The sequence below is a fragment of the Colobus angolensis genome, unplaced genomic scaffold (assembly GCF_000951035.1).
Source record: "Colobus angolensis palliatus isolate OR3802 unplaced genomic scaffold, Cang.pa_1.0 Scaffold292, whole genome shotgun sequence".
NCBI classification, from domain to species: domain Eukaryota; kingdom Metazoa; phylum Chordata; class Mammalia; order Primates; family Cercopithecidae; genus Colobus; species Colobus angolensis.
Genome location: NW_012116177.1, coordinates 186,985 through 210,147, shown reverse-complemented (window position 1 = coordinate 210,147; position 23,163 = coordinate 186,985). Strand labels below are relative to the sequence as shown.

General features: G+C 36.8%; 1 protein-coding gene across 4 annotated transcripts in view; it reads left to right on the top strand.

The window, feature by feature from the left end:
- Positions 1–23,163, top strand: part of PKP4 (plakophilin 4) — a 243,014-nt gene that overhangs the window by 120,163 nt on the left and 99,688 nt on the right. For all 4 annotated transcript variants that reach the window (XM_011949180.1, XM_011949182.1, XM_011949179.1 and 1 more), the window contains one exon: positions 12,521–12,633. In XM_011949180.1, coding sequence (XP_011804570.1) covers positions 12,521–12,633 — 113 coding nt within the window. The remainder of the gene's footprint in view (positions 1–12,520; positions 12,634–23,163) is intronic.

Here is a 23,163-nt window from a genome sequence, read left to right as displayed (position 1 = left end):
TGTACAGTTGCTTGTTTTCTCTACTTAACAATAGCAGTACTTTTCTCATTGAATGAAATTTCCCCTTTGTCATTAGTTAAGTTCCCATGTATACTTGCATCTGGCTCTTTAATTCTTGTTAAATTACGGGGTTTTATTTGATTTGAGAAGAAAGTTTTGAAGTAATAAAGTCAATTACAGTTCTAAATATAACCTTCAGCAACAGAAAATGACACAACCTAATTTTTCAGCTTCCTATAATGGAAAGAGCAAGAATTTAGAATTTCAGTCCAACTCTTCACTTACTAATTCATGTGACCTTGAGCAAATCATTTACTTTGCCCCTCCCATTTTAGGATTGCTTAACTCAAAACTCTGCTGCGCTTTTTAAGGATTAGAGAAAATATAAATAGAGTGCCTGACCCCCAGTTGGCATTCATTCAGTACTGCTCAACATTATTATTTTTGTTATGACTTAAAAGGAAAGGTAGACATTTGATATTAAATTGTGCCCTTTCCAAACCATAAGCAAATAGATTTCTTCATAAGTGAGGATGTATTTTATGCCAGAGGAAAAAGAATTCTCAATATGGCAATTTAAAGATTCTTTTGGTCAAATTAGTCTGAACAAAGTGTATATTCAAATCTGGAACTTCTTTTTCTTCTTTTTTCCTTTTTTTTTTTTTTCCTTTTCTGTTGACTGTTGACTGCCCTATAGATGTAACACAAGTAAAAAGTAACATTACTTGCCTGCTTTTTTTTGTTGTTGGTAAATAGGGAGTATGCAGATATTCAATAAGGGTAAGAAAAAATAAAATTGCTTTTATATGTAGCTGGAAGGAGCCAAATGATAGGGGAGAAAGCAGGAGAGTCAGAGAGACAGGGACATCAAATATGGAAGCACAAGGAACAGAGCACTCGTGGACCCAAAGACTGAAATGGGCTTTATTCTGGATGCATATATGCACTGAGGTTGGACTCAGCCTGTAGCTAGATGTGCCTGAGCTCTTCTACAGCTTTAATGTTCCTTATCGGTTAGATATGGCTTATGGTTATTGATAATAGATTGATCTTTCTTAACCTTCTTTTCCAAGAAGCCCACGATAACTTCTGGAAGTTTCGAAAGGAATGATGATATTATTGAAACCATACAGATAACATGAAAAAAGTTAAGACAAGATTTTGAACACTTGTACCTCTTGAGCCAGCTACCCAGCATTCCCAAGGAGCCATTTAATTGACTAGGGCATAACTAATAAATATGTTTTCTAATTCTAGTACCCTTGCCACCCACACACACACATTAAGCCACAGAATATCTGCAGAGCAGAAAGGACAGTTGTAAAAGTAAACCTAGCGTAGTCTTAAGAAAAAAATCTACCTGTATTAGGTGGTATTTGCTTTCATTCCCATTAGATTTCATTAACTTGCTAACCAAACCTTAAATTAGTAGTTTTTAAAATAAGCCTCCTATTCTCTAGTGCAATTGATTACCTCTACTGAGGAATAGAAGGTTAAGTTTAGCCTTGTCGTTTCTCTTATCATTTTTATGTTTTTTACAGTGTTTTCATTAACTAGTCTACGTAGAGGAAGGAGAAAATTGCTCATTTATTCTTTTTAGTTTTCCATTTCAGCAAATAATGATTTATGTGGATTATTATCATATACTGTGTAGTCAACCCCCAAATAAGCATCTAACATTAGGTGATATGCATCATTGGTCTTAATAATTTTGATATATACATGTGTGTGTATGTATATACATATGTATATACACCCATATATATACACATGCACAGTGAAAACCCAAATTGTTCATGTTAAGTCATTACTAGTTTTCGTAATTTCTTAAAGAGGTTTAAAGTAATAGCTAATCAAATATTCAAGGCATTACATTTTAAAGAAAATCTCATGGTGTTTTTCACGTTAATTCTACCACATAACTACCTTGTTGAACAATGATAGCAACGGTTGTCATTGACAACTACAGCTTACACTCCCCCAACTTCCATTTTCCTTGTGATATCTCTTTTCCTCAATATTTATTTGACTACTAGGGCTTTCCCAAATTTAAGGAATTTTAAACATAATAAAACCTCAACTACAAGACTGAACTAGAATTATTTATATCTACACACACACGCAGCACACATATCTATACATCCTATCTATACATTCTACATTTTAGGAGAAAAAGTAAATGAAAATAAATGGCATTCCCAGTTCAACAATTAAATGTCAGTAGTCTGTTCAATGAGTTTTCAAAAGTGGCATGCTAAGGCTGAAAACCCCTGGTTTTTTGATAACGTATCATGTGATGTCTGAGAGATCAAGAAATCAAGGAGGAAGGGGAGGCTGTAATAAGGGAGTAAGTCATAAAATCACCCTGAATTACTTACCAGGGTTTTCTGGGTTTGTTGTTGTCGTTGTTATTGTTGTTGTTGTCATTGTTGTTGTTGCAAAAAGCTGCAGAGATACTGAGATGAATGAAATACAGATTCCACTCTTCTTTAAGAGGAGTCCTGTTTCATTCCTGTTTCGTAAAGTGAGAAGATGTCGCAGAGCACCATACCCAAGGGCTGGATAAAGAACTGTAGGTGTTCCATTCAAGTGGATGGAACAAATGAGGAAAAGCCTTGAGTGGTGTGTATAGGAAACCACAAATAATTCTGTGTAGGTGTGTGAAGAGAAGTGATGGGAGACCACAAAAAGATATTTGGGGGCCAGACTATACAGAGTGTGTTAAAACAAGGCTCAGTTGGCTTTTTATAAGTGGTTTTATGGGTTGGATTGGGTAGAGCATGGTGTGCAGTGGTTAACACCATGGGGTTAAGACAGATTGAGGTGATTTCAAATCTTGGTTTTGAATGACCATAGACAAGTCAGTTCTCTGTGAAATGAGGCTGACTCTGACTCCCTCACAGGCTGATTATGTGGAGTTCATGAAGAAATACTTGGCACTTAGTGTAGAGCCTAGAGCCCAGTAAACCTTTTTTAAAACATAGAGATTATTGGTGAGTAGTATTGAACTTTGGCAAATATATCAAGAAAAAAATGTAAGTAGTGGAAGCAGGACACCATACCATCATGGCAGGGAGAAGACTTAATGAGGAGTTTTTGCAATAGTCTAAATTAATGTGAACCTGAAGGAATAGTGAGGAAGGAAATGGATTTGGCTTATGCTAAAGATGTGAACTGACAGGATTTAGGAAATCACTTAATGTGCAAAGAATGGGAACAAGGTAAAGGGAGGAAATGACAAAAAGATGAGAACACTTACAGTTTGAGCCTGAATGAAAGAGAAATGGTGGTTCCATTAGGACAGTGGTTTGCAACCTTCCATGTGCATGAGAATCTCCTGGAGGACTTGTTTAAACAGGTTTCTGGCTGGGCATGGTGGCTTACGCCTGTAATCCCAGCTCCTTGGGAGGCCAAGGCAGTGGATTACCTAAGGTCAGGAGTTCAAGACCCGCCTGGCCAACATGGCAAAACCCCTTCTCTACTAAAAATACAAAAAAAATAGCTGGGTGTGGTGGTGCACACCTGTAATCCCAGCTACTTGGGAAGCTGAGACAGGAGAATCACTTGAACCCAGGAGACGGAGGTTGCAGTGAGCCGAGATCATGCCATTGCACTGCAGCCTGGACAACAAGAGCAAAACTCCATCTCCAAAAGAAAAAAAACACATAGGTTTCTGAACCCCACCCCTCTGACTTTAAGAAGTTCCCAGGTGGTGCTGATGTTGCTGGTTCAGGGACCACACTTTGAGAACTACTCCATGCAGAAACAGAAAGCATAGTAGGTGGGGAAGTATGGGAGAGGAGAGAGGTGTGTCTGGGTAAGGCCATGGCTCATCCATCATTTAAATGTAGCTACATAGCAGACCACTGAAAATTCGATTAAAGATAGTGAATTTGGACATTACCACTGTACATGGACCCGTGTGATGGTCATATTGTCAAGTGAGAGGCTGAAGAGCCAATGGCAAGTTACACAGTGAGTCACTGTTGAGTAGACAGTCTTTTAAGAAGCCATTGGCTCACGCCTGTAATTCCAGCACTTTGGGAGGCCGAGGCAGGTGGATCACCTGAGGTCTGGAGTTCAGGACCAGCCTAGCCAACACAGTGAAACCCCGTCTCTACTAAAAATACAAAAATTAGCCAGACTTGGTGGCACATACCTGTAATCCCAACTACTCAAGGAGGCTGAGGAACAAGAATCGCTTGAACTGCAGAGGCAGAGATTGCAGTGATCATGCCCCTGCACTCCAGCGTGGGCGACAGAGTGAGAATCTGTCTCCAAAAAAAAGCCATCCGTGTGGTGGGTACGTAGGAAAAGCATGGGACTCTGTTTTCTTTGAAGTTCTCATCCACGCATGGTTTTTAGTAAAAAGCTTTTCTTGTGTATATTTAATGTACCCCCAAACCTCTCCTCCTTTATTTTGGTTTCCTCATAGAGGAGCTAAGTTACAGATAAAAGCCTGAGTCTTAGAATATAAACTTCAAACATCTGATAAACTTTACTGTTTTCAATCTGCTTCATTAAAACTGATGGAAAGATGTCAACTAGAACTTGGTTTATTCCTGTTTTGGTGGTAGGATAAAACAACAACAATCTTAATATTGTTCATCTCCTATTAGAATATTAGCTAGTAAGGCAAGAAATTCAGTGGGTAGCTGTATTTTGCACTTTTCTTTGATCCTGAGATCTCAATGTAACAGACGATGGGCATAGCCTAGGGCAGCAAATCCCGCAGAGCTGTCCTAATAATGTGTATCCTTCATGTCTTCAAATTGATGCAACGTCAGCAGTTTCCATATGAAGGCTAACCCTTTGTAGTGCCCTTCCCTATGTAAGTATTCAGTCTTGACAAAAGTGATTAAAATTTTGTTTTCCAATTTCTAAAAAATATTTTAAATGTAGAATACAGTATAGTACCTCTTAATTCAGCCTTCCCTAAATACAACAAATAAACTTTTTTTTCAGTGTTGTATAAGTTGTGTTCTCAAAATGATAGTTCCTTGAGATGTTAATAGTTGTTCTTTGCAAAAGAAAAAGTGTGCTTAGTGTTCAATAAATCAAAGAAGTGCTGGGTTAAACAAAGGTAAGCTGACTTCCTGCTGGTAGACTTCTCAGAACTTTTAATATGGTAGGGTTGCTGTGACTCTCCAAGATTTAGAGTCTCCTAGGCAGCATTTCCCAAATCTGCTTGACTCGGAACCCTTCCTTGAAGGGAATATCCGTTAACATCCTGTGGGACGCTGGTGTTCTCAGTTTGAGAAACATAATGTTATTCATCTTTGATTTTTAATTTCCTTTTAACAAAGGAAGGTAGCCAGTACAATGGTGACTGACATCGTATGCCCAGCATTTCTATAATTAATAATACATTGATTTAGGGATTACCAAGTAGATTATAATGGTCTATCAGTTATTAAGTAAATTGTGGTAGATGGTCAGGACATTTGATTACCTCTGTTGAATTTGCTGGGTGTCTTAAGGATGAGAAATTCAAGGACCTTTGTAAATATGACTGCTTTGGTTTTTGCACCAACCTAGGTTACAGGACGATATTTAGGATGTTTTGGGGGATTTCTTAGTAGTTCTTAAATATTTGTTTTTAATATAGTTTCCTAAACTTGGCCCAAAGATATGATCATGACCATAATTGACTCATCTTTTTGATGTGGGAAATGGGGAGAAATGCTATAGCATGTCCTGGGTACAGGACATAATCCTGCCCAATCCCCTCTGTCTTAAAAATCTAGTCAGTGATAATTAGTATTAAGGCAGAAAGTAGATTTTTTTCAAAGATTTTTAACCAACAACAGTTGAAATAAAAATGCTTGCTTTCTTAACCAGTAATTCCATCACATAACAACCATCTGTTTTCTTCTTTCAATATGTCTGGAACTAAGTACTTTCCTGCTGAGATATATAGTCATGGAAAGGTATGTTGTCTCTTGGTGTGTTACACTGCTAGCATGAGATGATTTTTGTCAAATAGATGAACGTTTCTAAAAATTACTATGTATTTTATATTAAGAAAAATATACAAGCATTGGAAACCAAGATTTCAATGACTTCAATGCCTGGAATGATACTGTCTTAAAAAGGAGTCATTTTAAAGAAAAATACTCAATGAAAGAGATAATATAGGTCAGAAGAGAAAGAAACAGACTGAGGAGTCCTATAATCAAGAAGGTATGTTCTCAGATGAGAAAAACTTGAGCGTTAGACTAAATGAAACATGGAGGATTCCAGAGAGAAGCAAGATTCTGGAGGAGGCTGGAGAGCATACAGAGACCAGCCTTGGATGAGAAAGGGACAGTCCCTCCACTAAGCCTGGAAGAGAACTGAGGATTAGTGTGAATGTGGGGGCAGGAGTTGAGTTGTCAAGCTGATGGTCTGAAATGAGCGCCTACTGCTCTTTCTTAATTGTCGTCATCATAGTTGTAGTAGCTATTGCAGCTACTCCTGAATTAGTCAGCTGGACTAACTTTAAGTAAATCCACATAATGATGCAAATTGACAACTGAGCAAGATGGCTGGAAGCTCAAAAGACAATGAGCTTTTTGCACGTATTTTGGAAGCATAATGGTCTTTACTGATTAGGAAGAAAAGGTAAACATGATTTACTAATATCAAGAATGTAAGGGGGATATGACTGCGGATCCTACTGACAATGAGAACAATTATATAACATATACTGACAGCGAAGAATATTATGAACCACTTTATGCTAATAATTAGAGGTAGTAAGGAGCCAGGAGCACACCATCTCTCCTCTCCCCTCTTCCAGGCACCTCGGGTTTGGGGTGTGGAAGAATTCATAGTCTTCACCAGAGAGGGTTGTAGGAAAATGCAGTATTTTCAAGGAAGAACTACATTTCAATTAAAGCCTGGAAGGGGAGCGTATTCTTAGTAACTCAGAGGTGGAGAACATTCTGATTAAAAGATAAAGAGTTTGTAAATAGAGAGTTTGTAAACTGGAATGAGGCTTCCACAGGGCACAGTTGGAAAGGGTCAGGAGATATGTCACTATGGCCATCAGTGAGAACTTAATGAGGGTAAGAGACTAGGAGGCCACAGGAGGATGAAGTATGACCTGCTTTCAGTGTTAAGTGAAAATGGTTCAAGGGACTGAGCCTTGAACAAGAGTGGAGCTCTTCCTGCTTATCAAAGGAGCGGGAGTGCAGAGACCTAATTCTGAAAGCTACCTGGGGTTTCTGAAAACCAGAAGGAAGACGATACCCTTGTGACTAGATGTGCAGTATCCTAGTATTTCTATTTGAAAGAAACACAGTAATCAACAATTTTAAAGCCTTATTTAGAACTGAGTAACTTGGGAGTTGAAGTAAAAGTCAACCTAAACAAGAAGGGAAAACAAAAGAAGAAAGATAGAGATTTCACACCCAATGACCATGCAGGAACAGACATGAAAAAGAACTAATAAGTCTCAGAAATGGAAAATGCTGTCTTTGGAAAAAAAAGTTAAGTAGATGAGATAAACCATAAACAGGACACATAGAGAAATAGTGAATTGAAGGCAGTGCTGAGAAATTCTCCCTGACTACAGCTTGAAGAAATTAACAGAAAATATGAAAAAGCTATACTGTAGATTCAGTATTCTAACCAGTCTTTCCCCTGAAAGAAACTAAACATACTCAATAAAATATTGGATTTTTTTTTAAAGCAAGGCTAAGCTAGAAAGAAAAGAAATAGTTCACAAAAACTAAAAGCAAAATGCAAATGAGAATCCTAAGCAGTAAACCTGGCTTTTACCCTGAAGATATCTGGCAAATCTAGGTGATCTTGAGCATGCCATTTGACAGCTCCATGCCAAAGGCATTTGAGGAGGCCTAAGATGAAGGTTCAAATTAGATCCTTTGCCCAAAGCTAGAACTTGCCAAAACTACAACATTGGCTAAAACTGATAAGAAATCTGTCCCACAGAAGAGGACAGGCCTGGGTGCTGGCAGGAGGAAGACATTTTCCCTGATAGTTATGATACCTATGAGATTCAGAAACTTAAATTGGTCAATAAACATAGGAAAAAGGTGTTTGTTATCAGGGAAATACAAAATAAAACACAAGCAAAATAGCATTATATGCCTATCAGACGACCAAAGAAAAGAGAAATTTAAGGCCCAGAATACCAATTGATGTCAGTAAGAATGTGGAGAAGCTGAAACTCTCATTTATTACTGGCTGGAATGTAAATTAGTACTACTACTTTGAAAAGTAACCTGACAATCATTATCAAGCAAAACTGAAGATGTGTGTATCTTTTGACCAAGCAATTCCACTTCTAGGTCTCTTTACTCTGGAGAAGTATGATTCAGGTGCACAAGATGGTTTATACAAGAAAGATTATTTTACAGAATGTTTATGATTACATAAAATTGGGAACAACCCCAGGTTCATGATGAGAACATAAAGACATTGATAGCTATGCAATGGAATACTATTGAGAACTGAAAATAGATTAGCTAGATCTACATGTATTGATGTTAATAAATCTCAAAATCATGTTGCAGTAAAAGCAATCTGCAAAACCTGTACAACATACCAATGGCATAAATTGTGTGCACATATAAAACAATGCTATATCTGTTGCCATTTATGGCTCTGTAAATATGTAAATGTGTAGTAGTAATATAAAATACTCATGTGAATATTAAGCACCAACTTTAGGGTAATGATTCCTTCTAGGGAGGGAAGAAAAGAGAAGAATGGGATGTAGGAAAGAGAAACCCAGGGATTTCATTGTATTTTAAAATAAAATTGTAATATTTTACTTCACAAGACATCTGATGCAAATGTAGCAAAATATTAAAGTTTGCTATAGCTTGGTCAGATTCACAGAAGTTTATTGTGTTATTGTCTGTAATTTTCTGTATTTTTGAAGTGTCTCACAATATTCTTAAATTGGGAGAGAGAAATCTATCATTATAGAAATGGAAGGCAAAAAAAAAAAAGACTGTTTCAGGTTGGGTTCTCACTGACATGGAATTTTACATGCAGAATATTTGTCAGGGATCAACACCTGTGGAGGAGAGGGGAAGCGAAAGCAGGATTAGGCAAGGGAGAATTCCAAATCAGGCTGACAAAGCCTTGGCCAAGGCCAAAGGGAGCAAATCTGGGACTGGTCTTTATTTGCTTACCTTGATCAGTGCCTGAATGCAATTGGCTCTCTGCAGCCAAGACACCCCTGAAGGAGCTGATGACCACAGGCCACCTGCTGGCAGATGGGGCAGCCAACTCTTCCCTGGGCTTCCATTGGCAGTGTAGCTCTGCCTACCAAATATGGCTCATCTGAAAGTGCTGCTTTATTTTTGTCTATTCCCTTAACTCTCTCTCAAAGAATATTTACCAGTATTCTTATTTTGAGGAAGGAAGTAAATATAAAAGACAAGCTTTGTAACACATGTGAACAGATTCCATTTTTAAAGCATATTAGTAGCCTTGACTTTCTAAAGTCGTGTGTGGTTTTGTTTGCTAGGCTCTACGAGGAAATTTTCATACACTAAATCACTGACAAATGCTTTTAACATTAACTTTTGTCTTCTCACGAAAGAACAAATATAAGCTTGCCCTATAATTTAGATTCCCAGTTTGGGATACTGATTTAAGAACCAGTCTTCACATTTTTTGTTTAGAGGATAAAATACAAGAATTTAACTTCATAGATGATGTCTCTGCATCATCATCTTAATGAGTGTTATTTTGGAAATTATTAGATGTGTTTTCATATGACTGCATAATGCTGTCCTCCTCCTCATCAGACAGTCTAAGAAGCCAGTAGAGACTGAATTGTCAAATATTGATATCCCACTCATACATCTTGGTGCCATTCACATGTGTGTGTGTTCAACTTGTATTCCATAAGAATAATAGTAATAATTTTGCAAGGAAGCATATTTTTTGTTTGTAAACATTCACAGGTGTTAAGAAACTTTTACAGATTCAATACTTTATAGCTTCTTGATAGTCTGCTTTTGGCACTTTGATGAAGTCCTACTTGTGAGAAGTTGTGGGCACATAATAGGTTGAATGGTTTCGATAAAAGTGATGTTCAATATTATGGGCTCTGCGCCAGTAGGGATATAATGTGGACTTAACTCAGTCCATAAGAATGTTAAAGGAATTGCCCTACTTTTAAATAAAATGTATAGCTACATAATGTGTGTATAGGCTTGCCTAGCAACTCAACAACTGTGAATTGTTTCTATGGGTGCGTCGATCAAAATTTCTGGTTGTAAGATACAGACACTGACATGGCTAATTAAACAGAAAAGTAATTCATTAAGGGATTATTAGTGAATTCCTACACTTGTTACAAGTACAGGAGAACAAGACTTGAGACTAAGATTCCAGGAACGGTGTCCAAATTTGTGCCACAAAGTTGATCAGATAAAGAAACTATTGTTATAGCCACCAAACACAGAGTTGTGTATGGAGGTTGTTTCTATGTCAGGAACTTGACCTTGAGAACTAATGCAGGAAGCACAGCAAGAAGGCAATAGAGAAAATGAGTGTCCTCTTTACTGGAGTCAGAGTCTCTGTCAGCACCTGCATCACAGTCTGGCATGAGTGTACCTTCTTGGCAGAGCCAAAGTCACCTGTCTGTGCTTTTGAGGGAAGGAAATATGGGAAATTCCAACTTCTGCCTTCAAGAGGAACTTCCCCAACCATTTCCTTGAAAGGTTGTTTACAAGGTCATAGGCAGCCACAGACATGATAAAAATTCATTCCTGTACAGTAGAATTTTTTTCTATGAATGGAATTTTTTTTCTTTGTTCTTATTTGCAATGTATCTTCATACTATACCTGATACGGTAACTTTTGGCCATCCCAAAATGAGGACAATACTCCAGCCCCCAATCCCTAGTAGCCACTGAACTCAGAGGACGAAGGTAATGTGATGGCTTGGGGAACATTTTGGGATTCCCAAGTAGTCCTTTCCTGGCCCAGCTTGATAGAACTAGGCAGTCTTGTGGGAAAAGATGCATATAATAACAAGTGAGTAAAAGAAGTGAACGAGTGGAAGTCTATCACAAAAAAAAAAAAAAAAGATACTGTTACAGAGCAAAGAAAGAGTAAGTGTGAGTTAAGTATAATAGTATTTTCAAATTGGATCTTAGCCTTGTACTGAATTCTGAACAATTTATGTCTATCTAGTCTTTTGTTACTGAACATTTATTAAGAGCCTAAGAATTGTTAGGCAGAGGCAAGCATTGTCCCACTTACCGATTATGATCATATTGTACAGCATTATTGAGCCAGCTATTATTCATCTAGGCCCTGTCCAATACGCCCACACCAACTGGGATCATTAGGAAAGGATTCGCAGTATCAGAAGGTGGTAAGGAGTTTAGGGACTGTTTCTTAAAAATTATTCTAAGAATAGCTTGTGGAATTTGCAGAGCCAGTGCTGTCAAGCAATTACATGTTTGCCTGATTTCACAGGGAGTTCATGTACTTTTCAATTAAAATTTTTAATGGCAAACGTATACATATAATCATAAATAATATTTTAGGTCATTTTATTTCTGAATAGTTTCTAGATTTAATACTCATATGTCTGGTATTTTGAACTAGCAGTCATCAAATTAAACTACTTACAGTTCAGCATTTGCTTTGAGTAGACTTGTGAGGAGACAGTATGGCACAGGGGAGCTTGAGATGCTATTTGTGGCTTAAAACCTTTGGAATATACTTGATCTTTAGATATTTTATAACATGACATGTTTTCTGATTATTAAAATCCCATCAAGCTAACAATGAGAGAAATACAAATAAAGTTAAAACATCCTCTCCTTTCATAGAACTTGTTTGCCTTCACTTTGCAATGTAGATTGAAGAATATAATTTCTGTAGACACTCTTCCAGCTTTTGAATATATTTTAAATTCCATGTTATGGCTTAGTCTTTTTCATTTCTTGTGTTCCTTCTCTCCCTTTGCACGGTGGCATATGATTGCTTTTGGACACAGCAAATTTTTGTTGGTTGTATTATAGATAAATATAGCAAGACTTTTTCTGTGGCATTGGAATCATTTTTTTAATTAATTAAAAGACTATATATCAAACATGGTAAAGTGATTCTGATCATGGGGATTTACATTTTTTTAAACTATGCTGACATATAGTATGGGAAATATAAAAACTAGCCATTGTTTGCTGTGCCTCTGATGTAGATACATTAAGTAAGGTCTCTGGAAGCCTTAACTTTAATAAGGCTCTATAGCACAAGTACTGTTTAAAGACCTCAGTTAGAACCAAAATCAGAAAAGGCAAATAAAGATCTACATGTTTTCTATGCCAAACAAAGGCTGATATTCTATTGCCTTTAGATTTGAAAAAGCTAGGAATCAATAGGTCATTTATTTCATCCACAAATGGCATTTCACAAAGCCACACCATAGCTGTATGTTATGGGTACGTTCCTGTGTTTCCTGTGACATACATTACTTCATATATCTTCCTTAGCAGCATACTTCGGAGCCTTATATGCCTTTTATTTCCTTGAATCACAGGAGCTTCAGTTTCAGCGACTCACCCGAGAACTGGAAGTGGAAAGGCAGATTGTTGCCAGTCAGCTAGAAAGATGTAGGCTTGGAGCAGAATCACCAAGCATCGCCAGCACCAGGTACAGGGCCAATGGCTCCATCTTTATGCACACTCAAGTTACATGCCTTATTAAGTTGTTCTGTATGCAGCATATGATTCTGTTAGTGTTGTTACTGTTAACTTGCCTTCCATAATTTGAAACCAAAAATGTCCATTTATTCTAATTTTGAGAAGCCTCTTGCTGTATCAACTATCCCTCAGTCCTGTGCTTAAAATGTTTTCTATAGCATTGGCAAGCTTCTGTAGCAAAAGCTACTGTGCTGCCTTCAGATTCCTCATATGTCCACACAGTTAATGGATGTTGTTGTGATTGATTGCTAATTATTTGGTAAAGCTAATTGGCTGGTGCTTTGAACACCTGGTATTGATTTTTTTAAAACTAAGAAATATTTCTAAATAAGATTGCATTAACTTTTAAAAATGTCTCCAGTTTACTTTGGGTTTTTCTAGACCTCTATGAAACTACCACACAAACTAATTACTATAAAGAATAATTTACTGTACTCACATATAGTAAATACAAAATGAGTGCATTACTATAAAAACATAGTCATGATTGTTATTTTTTATTTAAATACCTCTCATGCTATTTAAAAGCATCATTCTTGTAAAAATTACTACATGTTCCAAATAGTTAAATCACTGCTTATCCTACCTATAGATTTCTTTCTTAATAATTACATATTTCTATAAAGCCTACTGTAAAATGCTTTCATTGTTTGCAGTTTTAAATTTGATCTGCTTATGCTTAGGTAGACATGCCTGCAATAACTTCTCTCAGTCATTTCTAACCTCATAATTATTCTGCTTTTCAGTATCTTGTGTTACTCATGGGCAAAAAAACTTCTTAGTGAATAGAATGCTGTCTGTTGTTTCTAACTGATTGTTGGTATGAACATTAAACTATTGGGCTGGTAAGTTATAGTCGTATGAATTGTTCATCTCTCTTAACAGTTGGGTATATTGATATGTTTGGTAAGGCATAAAGCATATAAATAAAGGTCACCAAAACCTTTACAAAACAAATATAAGATTATGTAATTATTTTATAAATATCCAGGAAGGTTTTTATAGGAAGAGAATTATATAAAGTATAAAATAATAAATTAGAAATTTCTAACTCAGACTTTGCAATACCCAGCGAAATAATTTGTTAAGGAATTAACAATTTATTAATAATTATTAACAATAATAATTATTTCAGGAAGTTAAAACTGAAAACAAAAGTTAGCTTTAATTCTCTATAATATTTTTTAGAAATTATCCATATCTTTAGCACCAAAAAGAACAATTCACAAACTCAATAATACGGTATTATATATTTCTAAAAGGTATGCACCAACTGGTTTTGTTTTTCTAACCAGAATTATATTTTAATGGAAAAGTGATTCAACATTTAACAGAATTCTGTTAGTACTTCTTCTTCTGGCAATATTACTAACTAAATTAAAATAGAAATTCTCTTGATAAACTCCTAGTAATACTTTGTATATCGATAATAAAGACCAATACCTAGAGGAAATGGCACAAGAGGAGGAAAAATCCCCAGATATTGAAACTAGAAAGAGCACTGAAAGCCAGAGCCAGAAGCTTGAGCTACCTCTGTAGGAGATGTGAAAACAGTTGTCAAACCTCAAAGTAAGCACTAGAGGTGGGTTTTATACCCATATAGGAGCTGAAGAATGAAATCTTGTGTGAGCTCAAGATGGTATGTTTGAACCTAAGATCACTGTACTAAGCCATGTCCTTTAAAGGACCCCACGATTAGCAAACCCCAGGCTTCTACCATATGTGGGTTTGGAGCCCAAACGTAACTATCCACATTGCTCAGGAGTCCCCAGCTGAGAAAATGACACCACTAAAGATGAGCTCACAGTGAGATAGTATAAAACACAAATTTATGAGTGACATCAGCAAGATGACAGAATAGGACTTGTCAGTGCTCATCCTCTCACAGAAACATCAATTTGAACAACCATTCACACACACAAATACCTTCACTAGAGCTAAGGAATCCAGATGAGAGATTATAGCACCTGAGTGTACAAAAATAAGAAAAGATGTATTGAAGAGGGTAAGAAGGACAGTTTCACACTGTGCTTTGTTCATCATGTATTTCTGAATTAGTTCTGATTTTGGGAAAAAAAAATGCATTGAAATACATACCATAAACTTGACCATGAGTGAATCAGTGAGCAAAAGAATAGAGTTTCACACTCCAAGAACTGGATACCACTGGGGGAAGTCTGACAGGTGTGCACAGTAAAATACAAAGGATGCTCATTGCAGCATCATTTGCAAAAGTAAAAAATTACAAAGAGTATACTTATTCCTCAGGATGGAAATGGAAAATAAACTCTTAATAGGTACACTCTAAAGCAGTTAAAATGAAACTCTAGAGCAGTTAAAATGAAATAACTGGATCTACATGTATCAACATGGACATGTTTGCAAAACAGACTTGAAAAGCTGGAAGTTGCAGATGAATAACTATAGGAGGAATAATCTATGAGCAATTTAAAATATACATATATAGCAATACTGCATAATAATTAAACAGTACTTGGTTTTTTTTCAGTGTATGCATTTGGAGTAAAAGTATAAAATATTTTGGAATGACACCAATTTAAGATGGTAGAACCTCTAGAAAGGAAGAAAGGAGGACAATACTAGGAATTAGGCTTTCACTGAATCTGTAGCATTTTATTCAAGAGCCATCTGGAGCAAATATAACAAATTGTTAACAACTATTAAATGAAGGAGTGGTTGATATATGCATGGCTATTAGATTATGTTCTGGACTTGTGAATTTTAAAATGTTAAATAATTTTAAGGTTATATCATTCAGCTGGCTAATTCCATATGTTTGTTAAAAATCTCTAAGTAAAATACATATTGTGGGCAGTAGTTTCTGTCAGTGACTCTTTTTTGTGGTTCCTCTCTGGTTCTCAGTGCCTGGCATTTGTGCCTGGCATGTGACTGTGGCACGACCAGTGAATGTCGGGTGAATGAATGGGTCATGCAGAAATGGGAGTGGGATTGACCAGGGAAAGGAGGAAAATGTACACAGAGGCATATATGATCCCACATTACAGTCGTCCCGGAGCACCAAGAGGCTCAGCGTCTAGGATATGCCCTAAAAGGACCTTATGAGATTGGAAAGGTGAAGCCGGCATTTAATTGTGAAGAACTTTATTGGATCTTTAAAGGAGACCTACTGAAAGTTGTTATTGGTGGTGGTGATGGTTATTGGAAGTTTTCCTTTTTTCAGAGTGCAGTGTGTAAAACAGAATAAAGAGACCAGGCAGCCAGATAGGAATCTATTATGAAATTTTAAAGGTTATGAGTAAGGTGAGTTTCTTCATTCAGTGATCTCTGAGCTGTGGTTGGAATGGTAACTGATCCACTTGGATTGCCCTACTTTCTTCTCATGTTGAATTCCCATCTATTTTTGATGTCCCAACTAAATGCTTACCCTTCCTTACAACCTTTCTCAAGTTTCTCAGGAAAAGTCACCTCCCTCATCTGAATTCCCATCACTGTTTCCCTATGCGTGTTAGCTGCTCAACAGGTAGTAAGGCCCATTCCAACCCCATGGCCTTGGCATAGAGCCTGGTGCTCAGCAGGTGGGCTCCCAGCCAAATGATCATTGAATGGATAATGAACCTTAAGTCCAGGATGCTTCAGGCACATCAAGTAAAGGTGCTTTGCCATTAGGGGAGCCAAGGTTTTTTTTATTGTGTCACTTGAGAGATCCCCCTTGCATCTCCAGTGCATGCCAACTGTCAGTCTTGGAACCAGAATCTAAGGGATACAGAAGAACAGAAATTAGCTCTCAGACCCGTCTGCCATTTCCAGTTTGCTAAAAAAGTAGCAATTAAAAGTGGAATTGCTACTTTGGGCCATCGAGCTTCTGTTTGATTCAGTTCGTTTTTGCATGGAATGAGTTTAATCAGCAAAACGGGGGATTTGATCACCAGTTACCTTTCATAGTGTTTGGATCCTGTGGCAGAGTTGGTAAGGTGATCTGTAAGATTTTCTTACTTTTCCTGGTCCAAAGATGACAGTAATGACTCAAAGGAAAACAAAAAGGATTTGTTTTCACCCTTTTCACCCATCCAAAGTTTTTGTCATTATTGGCCTCACCCTGTGAAGAAAGATGCAGCAGTGGCGTGAGGTCCTGTTTAATACCTGTTTAATTATGCTTATGTTGTGATAAATAAACTGTGGAATCCTCCTCCCCAAATGAGTGGCTCTAATAGTGAGTACTTTGGTTTCCTCACACTTGTAGCATCAAAGATTCATTTTTAACCCATGCCAGAATATGTTTCCATTTTAAAAGTAGAAACTAGTCCTCGGCATACATTTGCACCTGTCAGGAAGTGTCTCAAAAAGGTGAACTGCATAATAATCATTGGCAGTTTATTTGCAGTATGCCTTCTTGAGAACATTTTTAAAATCTTAAGATAAAATTCCTTACTTTTTCTATTAATGACTCTTTAGAAGTAGTAGTCTTCCCAACAAGGTAAAAACCTCATTTCTGATTACTTTTCCATTGGTTTTGTTTACTTCTAAAAAAATTAATAAAACTCGCACTATCAATATATTATAATGAACTTTCATCTGGAATTGATGAAGCCTGTATCAAGAGATGATATATCAGACCAGAAATAATCGCTGCAACCTTGAAAAGCCCTGAAGATGCATTATGGCCTCATTTAACAGAGCAATTGTAGCCTTTCTTCATTTGTACCAGGTACACTAAAGTTATCTGTGCAGATAATGTTATCAGTGTATTTAATATTTCACCTCATTGAAGTTTGGTTTTGGAATGAATTAATAAAGAAGTTATGGTTTGTCTGCATTTATATTGAGTAGAGTATAGTTATATTTCACCTCATTGAAAGGAACCAGTTAATAGGGAAGAAAAAGCTTTTCTGCATTTGTTCTGAGTATGCTATCGTTGCTTATGCATTCAGTATTTCACCTCATCCAAAAGTACTTGAAACACCTTTCAAAATACAAAAACTAAAAGGAAATGCGGGCAAAAAGACGATAAAATTTAGAAAAATAAGGTGAAGCCAAGGTTATACTAGTACACAAAACGTAGGTTGTAACCTTCTATGCCACGTTCGCTCTGAGTGACCTAATAGCCATGCTAAAGACAGAAACACTAATGAATTCCACAATTCACGTGTCTGTAAGAGAAAAACAAACTAAGTTGCTCAGGAGGATCCACACCGTTCCTGGGGTTGAGGCTTAAGTGGTTTCTCCCGTGTGTCCCCATTAACATACCGCTGTATGATGAGGCAAGCAGTGTCCTCAGTGGTCTCTTTCTAGTAAATTACAAAAACAAGCTCATAGGGCTCTTTCTTCCATTGTTAAATGGAATATAAATGGATGGAATAGCACCTTAACTAAAAGTAATTCTCCAGGGGGCCAATTCTGACACTACAGCTTGGCTCCAGGATAATACTTAGCATATGTAGATAGATGAATCAATTTTAGGTCCACTAACCAGGCAGCCTACCGTGACTGTTTCTGTCTGTAGAACCTTTTAGAGTCATGGATGGCAATGAGTGCTGAGATGTGAGATGGCCTGTGTTGCCTGTCATTGTGCAGGTGCGTAGTGTATACATCTTAGCAACAGAAATGACTCCCAGGGGATGCTGGGGTATGTACAGCTTGTCTTAGGAAATCTCATGGCACAGAATCCTCAGAGGGAAATATGTCCTTTAAATCTCATGTCTCCCACAGGCTAAGCAACATCCTTCAAATCCAAATTTTGATGAGCATGGAACTTGTTCTTTTATTCCCTGCAATATCATTGATGGGGTATCATTTTCACATTAGTTGGGTTGAGATTTCACTGGACACAGTGAGAGTAAAAGGGTCCAATAACCCACATTGCAGGGCCCACTTGGATTCTGTACCCATCTACTCCCCCTAGGACTTCCCCTTATGCCTACACTCCAAGGACACTGGAGCAGGCAAGGGTATAGACAAGACCGTATTCTTACTCTGTATTTTATTGATTATGGAGTTAAATGATGTTCCTTTTAGACAAGTTGTAAAGTTCGGGAAAGTATAAAGAGAAAAATTCATGATTCTACCATTCAGAGATAACTACTATGCATTTTAAGTCAACTTTATTGAAGTGTGATTTACTTACCATAAAATGTAACCCTTTGTAGTGTAGTTTTACAATCCTTTACTAGCACTTTTGGCATGCAGTTGTGTGATGACCACCACCACCACAACTGACATATGGAACATTTTCATGAACCCCCCAAAAAGAGGCAACCACTTTTAAAAGTTTGCTATATTTCTTTCTCTTCAAAAAATACTTTCTGAAAAATTAAATTTAAATTTAATTTTGAGGTAATTCCCCACAGGTAACTTTTTATCTTGTTCCTAATGTCCCGCTTTAGTATGCCAGGATATTCTTTAAACAACTTTTTTTTATGTTTTTTTTGTTTGTTTGTTTCTTATATTTTTATATTTTCTGTTTTCTTCTTTTTACAAACCATTGTATCGAGGGCAGACTTTCAATAGATCACAGTGAGGGAGCTGCTCTGCTACATACGAAACCCAACCCAGAAACGGGTTGTCCAAATGGTTTAGCGCCAGGTTCCCAACATGCGTTGCATGATGGGTAAGTGGACAGCCCCCTTTCCAGCCACACTCTGTTTCCCAGGACCAGGGGCTCTCCGCACCAGGGTCCCAGCGCACGTCCAAGTAGCCTGCTGGTGGGGACGACAGGGGACCAGTGATTCAAGGCCAACCGAGGGTCCACAGCCCTGCTGTGACCCTGCTGTGTGGCTCTGCCTGGGAGCGATTCTGACTTAGAGGTGTTCAGACATAATCCCACAGATGGTAGCTTTGCCCCATTGGCTCCCCAGCCAAGCACATACATCAAATTTAATGGTTTCCATTTGCCAGCGGAATTCCCAAGTGCTAAATAGCTTGGAGCCTAGGGATGCTAACTTAGTAGGTTAGAGACTAGTGCAGCCTTCCAATGGCAGGTGCATACTAGTGAAAGATTCGGCCAGGAGAAATATTGCAAAATAAATTCAGCATTCCAGTGTACAGTGTATGGTCTGTGTTCACATTTCATGCAAGCAGAGAAGTTACACTAGTGGTTCAGCTTGTTGTGTAGCGAAACTGGAAGGATAGGCCGGGCACAGTGGCTCATGCCTTTAGTCCTAGCACTTTGGGAGTCCAAAGCAGGAGGATCAGTTGAGGCCAGGGGTTTGAAACTAGCCTGGCCAACGTTGTGAGACCATATCTCTACAAAAAATTTAAACAATAAAAACTAGAAGGATTAAAAGTATATAGTTAGAATTGAAAATTTCATAAATAAAATATGATCATCTTAGAATTCTAGAAACTATCCCTGAAATTTTATAGTAAAGATTTTTAAAACTGTAACTATTCTTGACAACAGACTTGGAATGTTACTGTTTCCCAGAAACTCATCTTGGTTATCTCTTTTTTGTTTTTTATTTACTTCTCAATAAATTGTAAATGGTGAAAGAGAAAGTTTATTTCTTTGTACATCATAAATTGGTTCCAAATATTTGATTTTACAAATCGTAGTTTGTCTCCTTACTAAAACAAAGCCCTAACTTTTGATTTGTATTGAAATAAAAAATATATATTTAAAAATTGGGCCTTTTAATAATTGTAGAAAATATTAATGGCAACTTTTGGCAGTAAATAACAGTTTAGATTTTCATTTTTGCTTTTTGCGAATGATTTTGAAATTTGATTATCCCGTTCAGAAGCAGTTGGTCCCTTCACATTGTTCATTCTTTGGCTGGCTGCTGCTGGTATTAGGAAGATGGTAGCTGTGTTGAAGTTAAATAACTTCACAGTCTTCCTAAGATTATCTTCCCTTTTTCGGTTAGTTTAAAGCCCTGCTAAAATAGAATTCTTTATGATTTCAAAAAGGTCATACAGTTTTGACAAATAGTGTTCTTACTACCACTTAAGAAAAGAACTGTTATTTTTTTAATGAAAAGATTTGATTTCCCACTGCCATTCAGACTTTTTATTTTTTACACTTGATCGGGTCATCAGGTTTGAATTGATATTACTAAAAATTCTAAAAATATTTTAGGGCTGGCAGCAGCATAAAAGGCCTTTTTGTGGTTCAAATCTTTTCTTCTGTGAATATTTTTAAGTCATTGAGAAATCAACCTCTTCAAATAATATATTCTTTAAAACATGAAGAATCTGTGAATAGATTGAATGTTTGTGCTTTAAAAGTTTATTACTTATTTAATACACCACTTAGGAGAATGTTTGAGAAAGTTCTGTCCCTTTGACCTTCAGTGCACTCACCAGGCAAAACCTGAGCATGCTTTTTATAAAGTGACTATTTTATTGAGATACATTTCACATACCATAAAATTCATACTTTTGAAGTTTACAATTCAGTGTTCTTAAGTATATTCAGAGTTGTGCAACCATCACCACTACTTAATTTTGAAATATCATTCCAAAAAAAAATCCTCCCCCTTTTTTCCTTTTCCCTATCCTCAGAGAACCACACTATTCTATCTGTATCTATGGATTTGCCTATTTTCAACATTTCTAATAAATGATATTACAATTTGTGGTCTTTTGTGTCTGGCATTTTTCGCTTTGCATGAAATTTTCAAGGTTCCTCCATGTTGTGGCATGTATTGGTACTTCTTTTTTATTTCCAAATAATATTCCGTCATGTAGATATGCCACATTTTGTTTATTATTCATCAGCTGTACATTTGGGTTGTTTTCTGTTTTCGGCTGTTATGAATAGTGCTGCTGGGTATTGAATTTTAAGAGGGAAAAATATCAAGAGCTTTGCTCTAGACATTCTTAAGTTGGAGGCGGCAGGAGCAAAGGGAGATTTCCCTTGGCCTGTCCACCCATCCTCCCACTCTCTCATGTGGGCTTGCCTCCTTTCCTTTCTCCTTTGCTTCCTGTTTTAGTAAATGCTTGTTTATTGGTGAGTTAGTTGTCTGTAATGATTTAGTTTTAATTTTTTAGTGTATTTGGTCACTAGTGGCTCTCTTATTGGTCAAATATTCTAAAGCTCCCTAACTTCATTTCTAATTCAGACTAAATGAAGACTAAACTGTTTAATATTTCAGTATAATTACCAGAAACCCTTGAGATCTCTATGGTGAATAGTTATTAAATTGGTGCTCTTATGAGCAAATTTGGTAACATTGCATTTTCGTGATGCAACTCCTGTTGTAAACACAGTAAAGAGTTCCACATCTGAAAGATACCAAATGTGTCAAAGCTGACCTGCAGCTCTACAGAAGTTGTTTATCTGGAGCAGTTTGCTCAACACAGTTCTTCCAGAAGGCATTTTTAATTATGATATCTCCTTGCCATTCCAGTCACAAGTCAATTTCAACTGGGACATACAAATCCAAGTGACAAGTATCTCCACACATGTGAATTAAACTAGTATAACTAAGTCTTGCCTAGGACATGTGACCCCAAGGTATTTCAACCAGTATTGCAGTAAGCTAATATATTTTAAGCTAAAAATGTCACCATGTTGAATTTTAAACAAGATACCTTTCATAATAGAATGTTTTTTGAACCTAGAATGTTGTACTACAAAACGTTTTAATCACAGCAAATAAATATTCCAAAATAAATTACCTGTCTCTTAGACTGAGCATTTTAAATGTTAAATAGATAATGTGGTTAGGAAGAACCACAAAAAAGATCAGGTTAATAGGATAAATGTTTCAGATTATTTTAAGACTATTTTAATATATGTGGTTAAAATGGAGGCACCTCAGCTATATTAATTTTTCTAATACTCTCAAAAATTCAGAGGCACATACATCTAAAATATATATATCATACCATTATTTAACTATCTTTTAAAGAACAATTTTAGTTAAAACAGTATTTCATTTTCTGTAAATTTTCATAGTTCACTTTCTATAATTATATTACTAAGTTATTTAGCAGTATTGAATTATTGAATCAAAATAAGAATTATAATATTAGCCCTTACTCTTCATCATTAGTTTTTGAAATTATGTGTACATATTGATAAAGTACTTTAATCAGTTATACAGGATATTTCAAGATGCTTGAACAAATTTGCTTTCACTGCTTTATAGGAATTAGTAATTACATTTATCATCTCATAAAAGCACCAATGCTCTTAAATCCTGTATTTTCTTATCACTATTATTATTTTCCCTTTATCTGTGTTTTTAAATCTTCTTTGTTTTGAGAAATGTTAAAAATTGTAAGTGCAGAGAATAGCATGAAAATGTAAGTACTCACATAGGAACAGCTCCAGTCTCCAACTCCCAGCGCGAAGGACACAGAAGACCGGTGATTTCTGCATTTTGAACTGAGGTACTGGGGTCATCTCGCTGGTGAGTGCCGGACAATCGGTGCTGCTCAGCTGTTGCAGCCCGACCAGCGATAGCTGAAGCAGGACGAGGCATTGCCTCACCTGGGAAGCGCAAGGGGGAAGGGAATCCCTTTTCCTAACCAGGGGAACTGAGACACACAACACCTG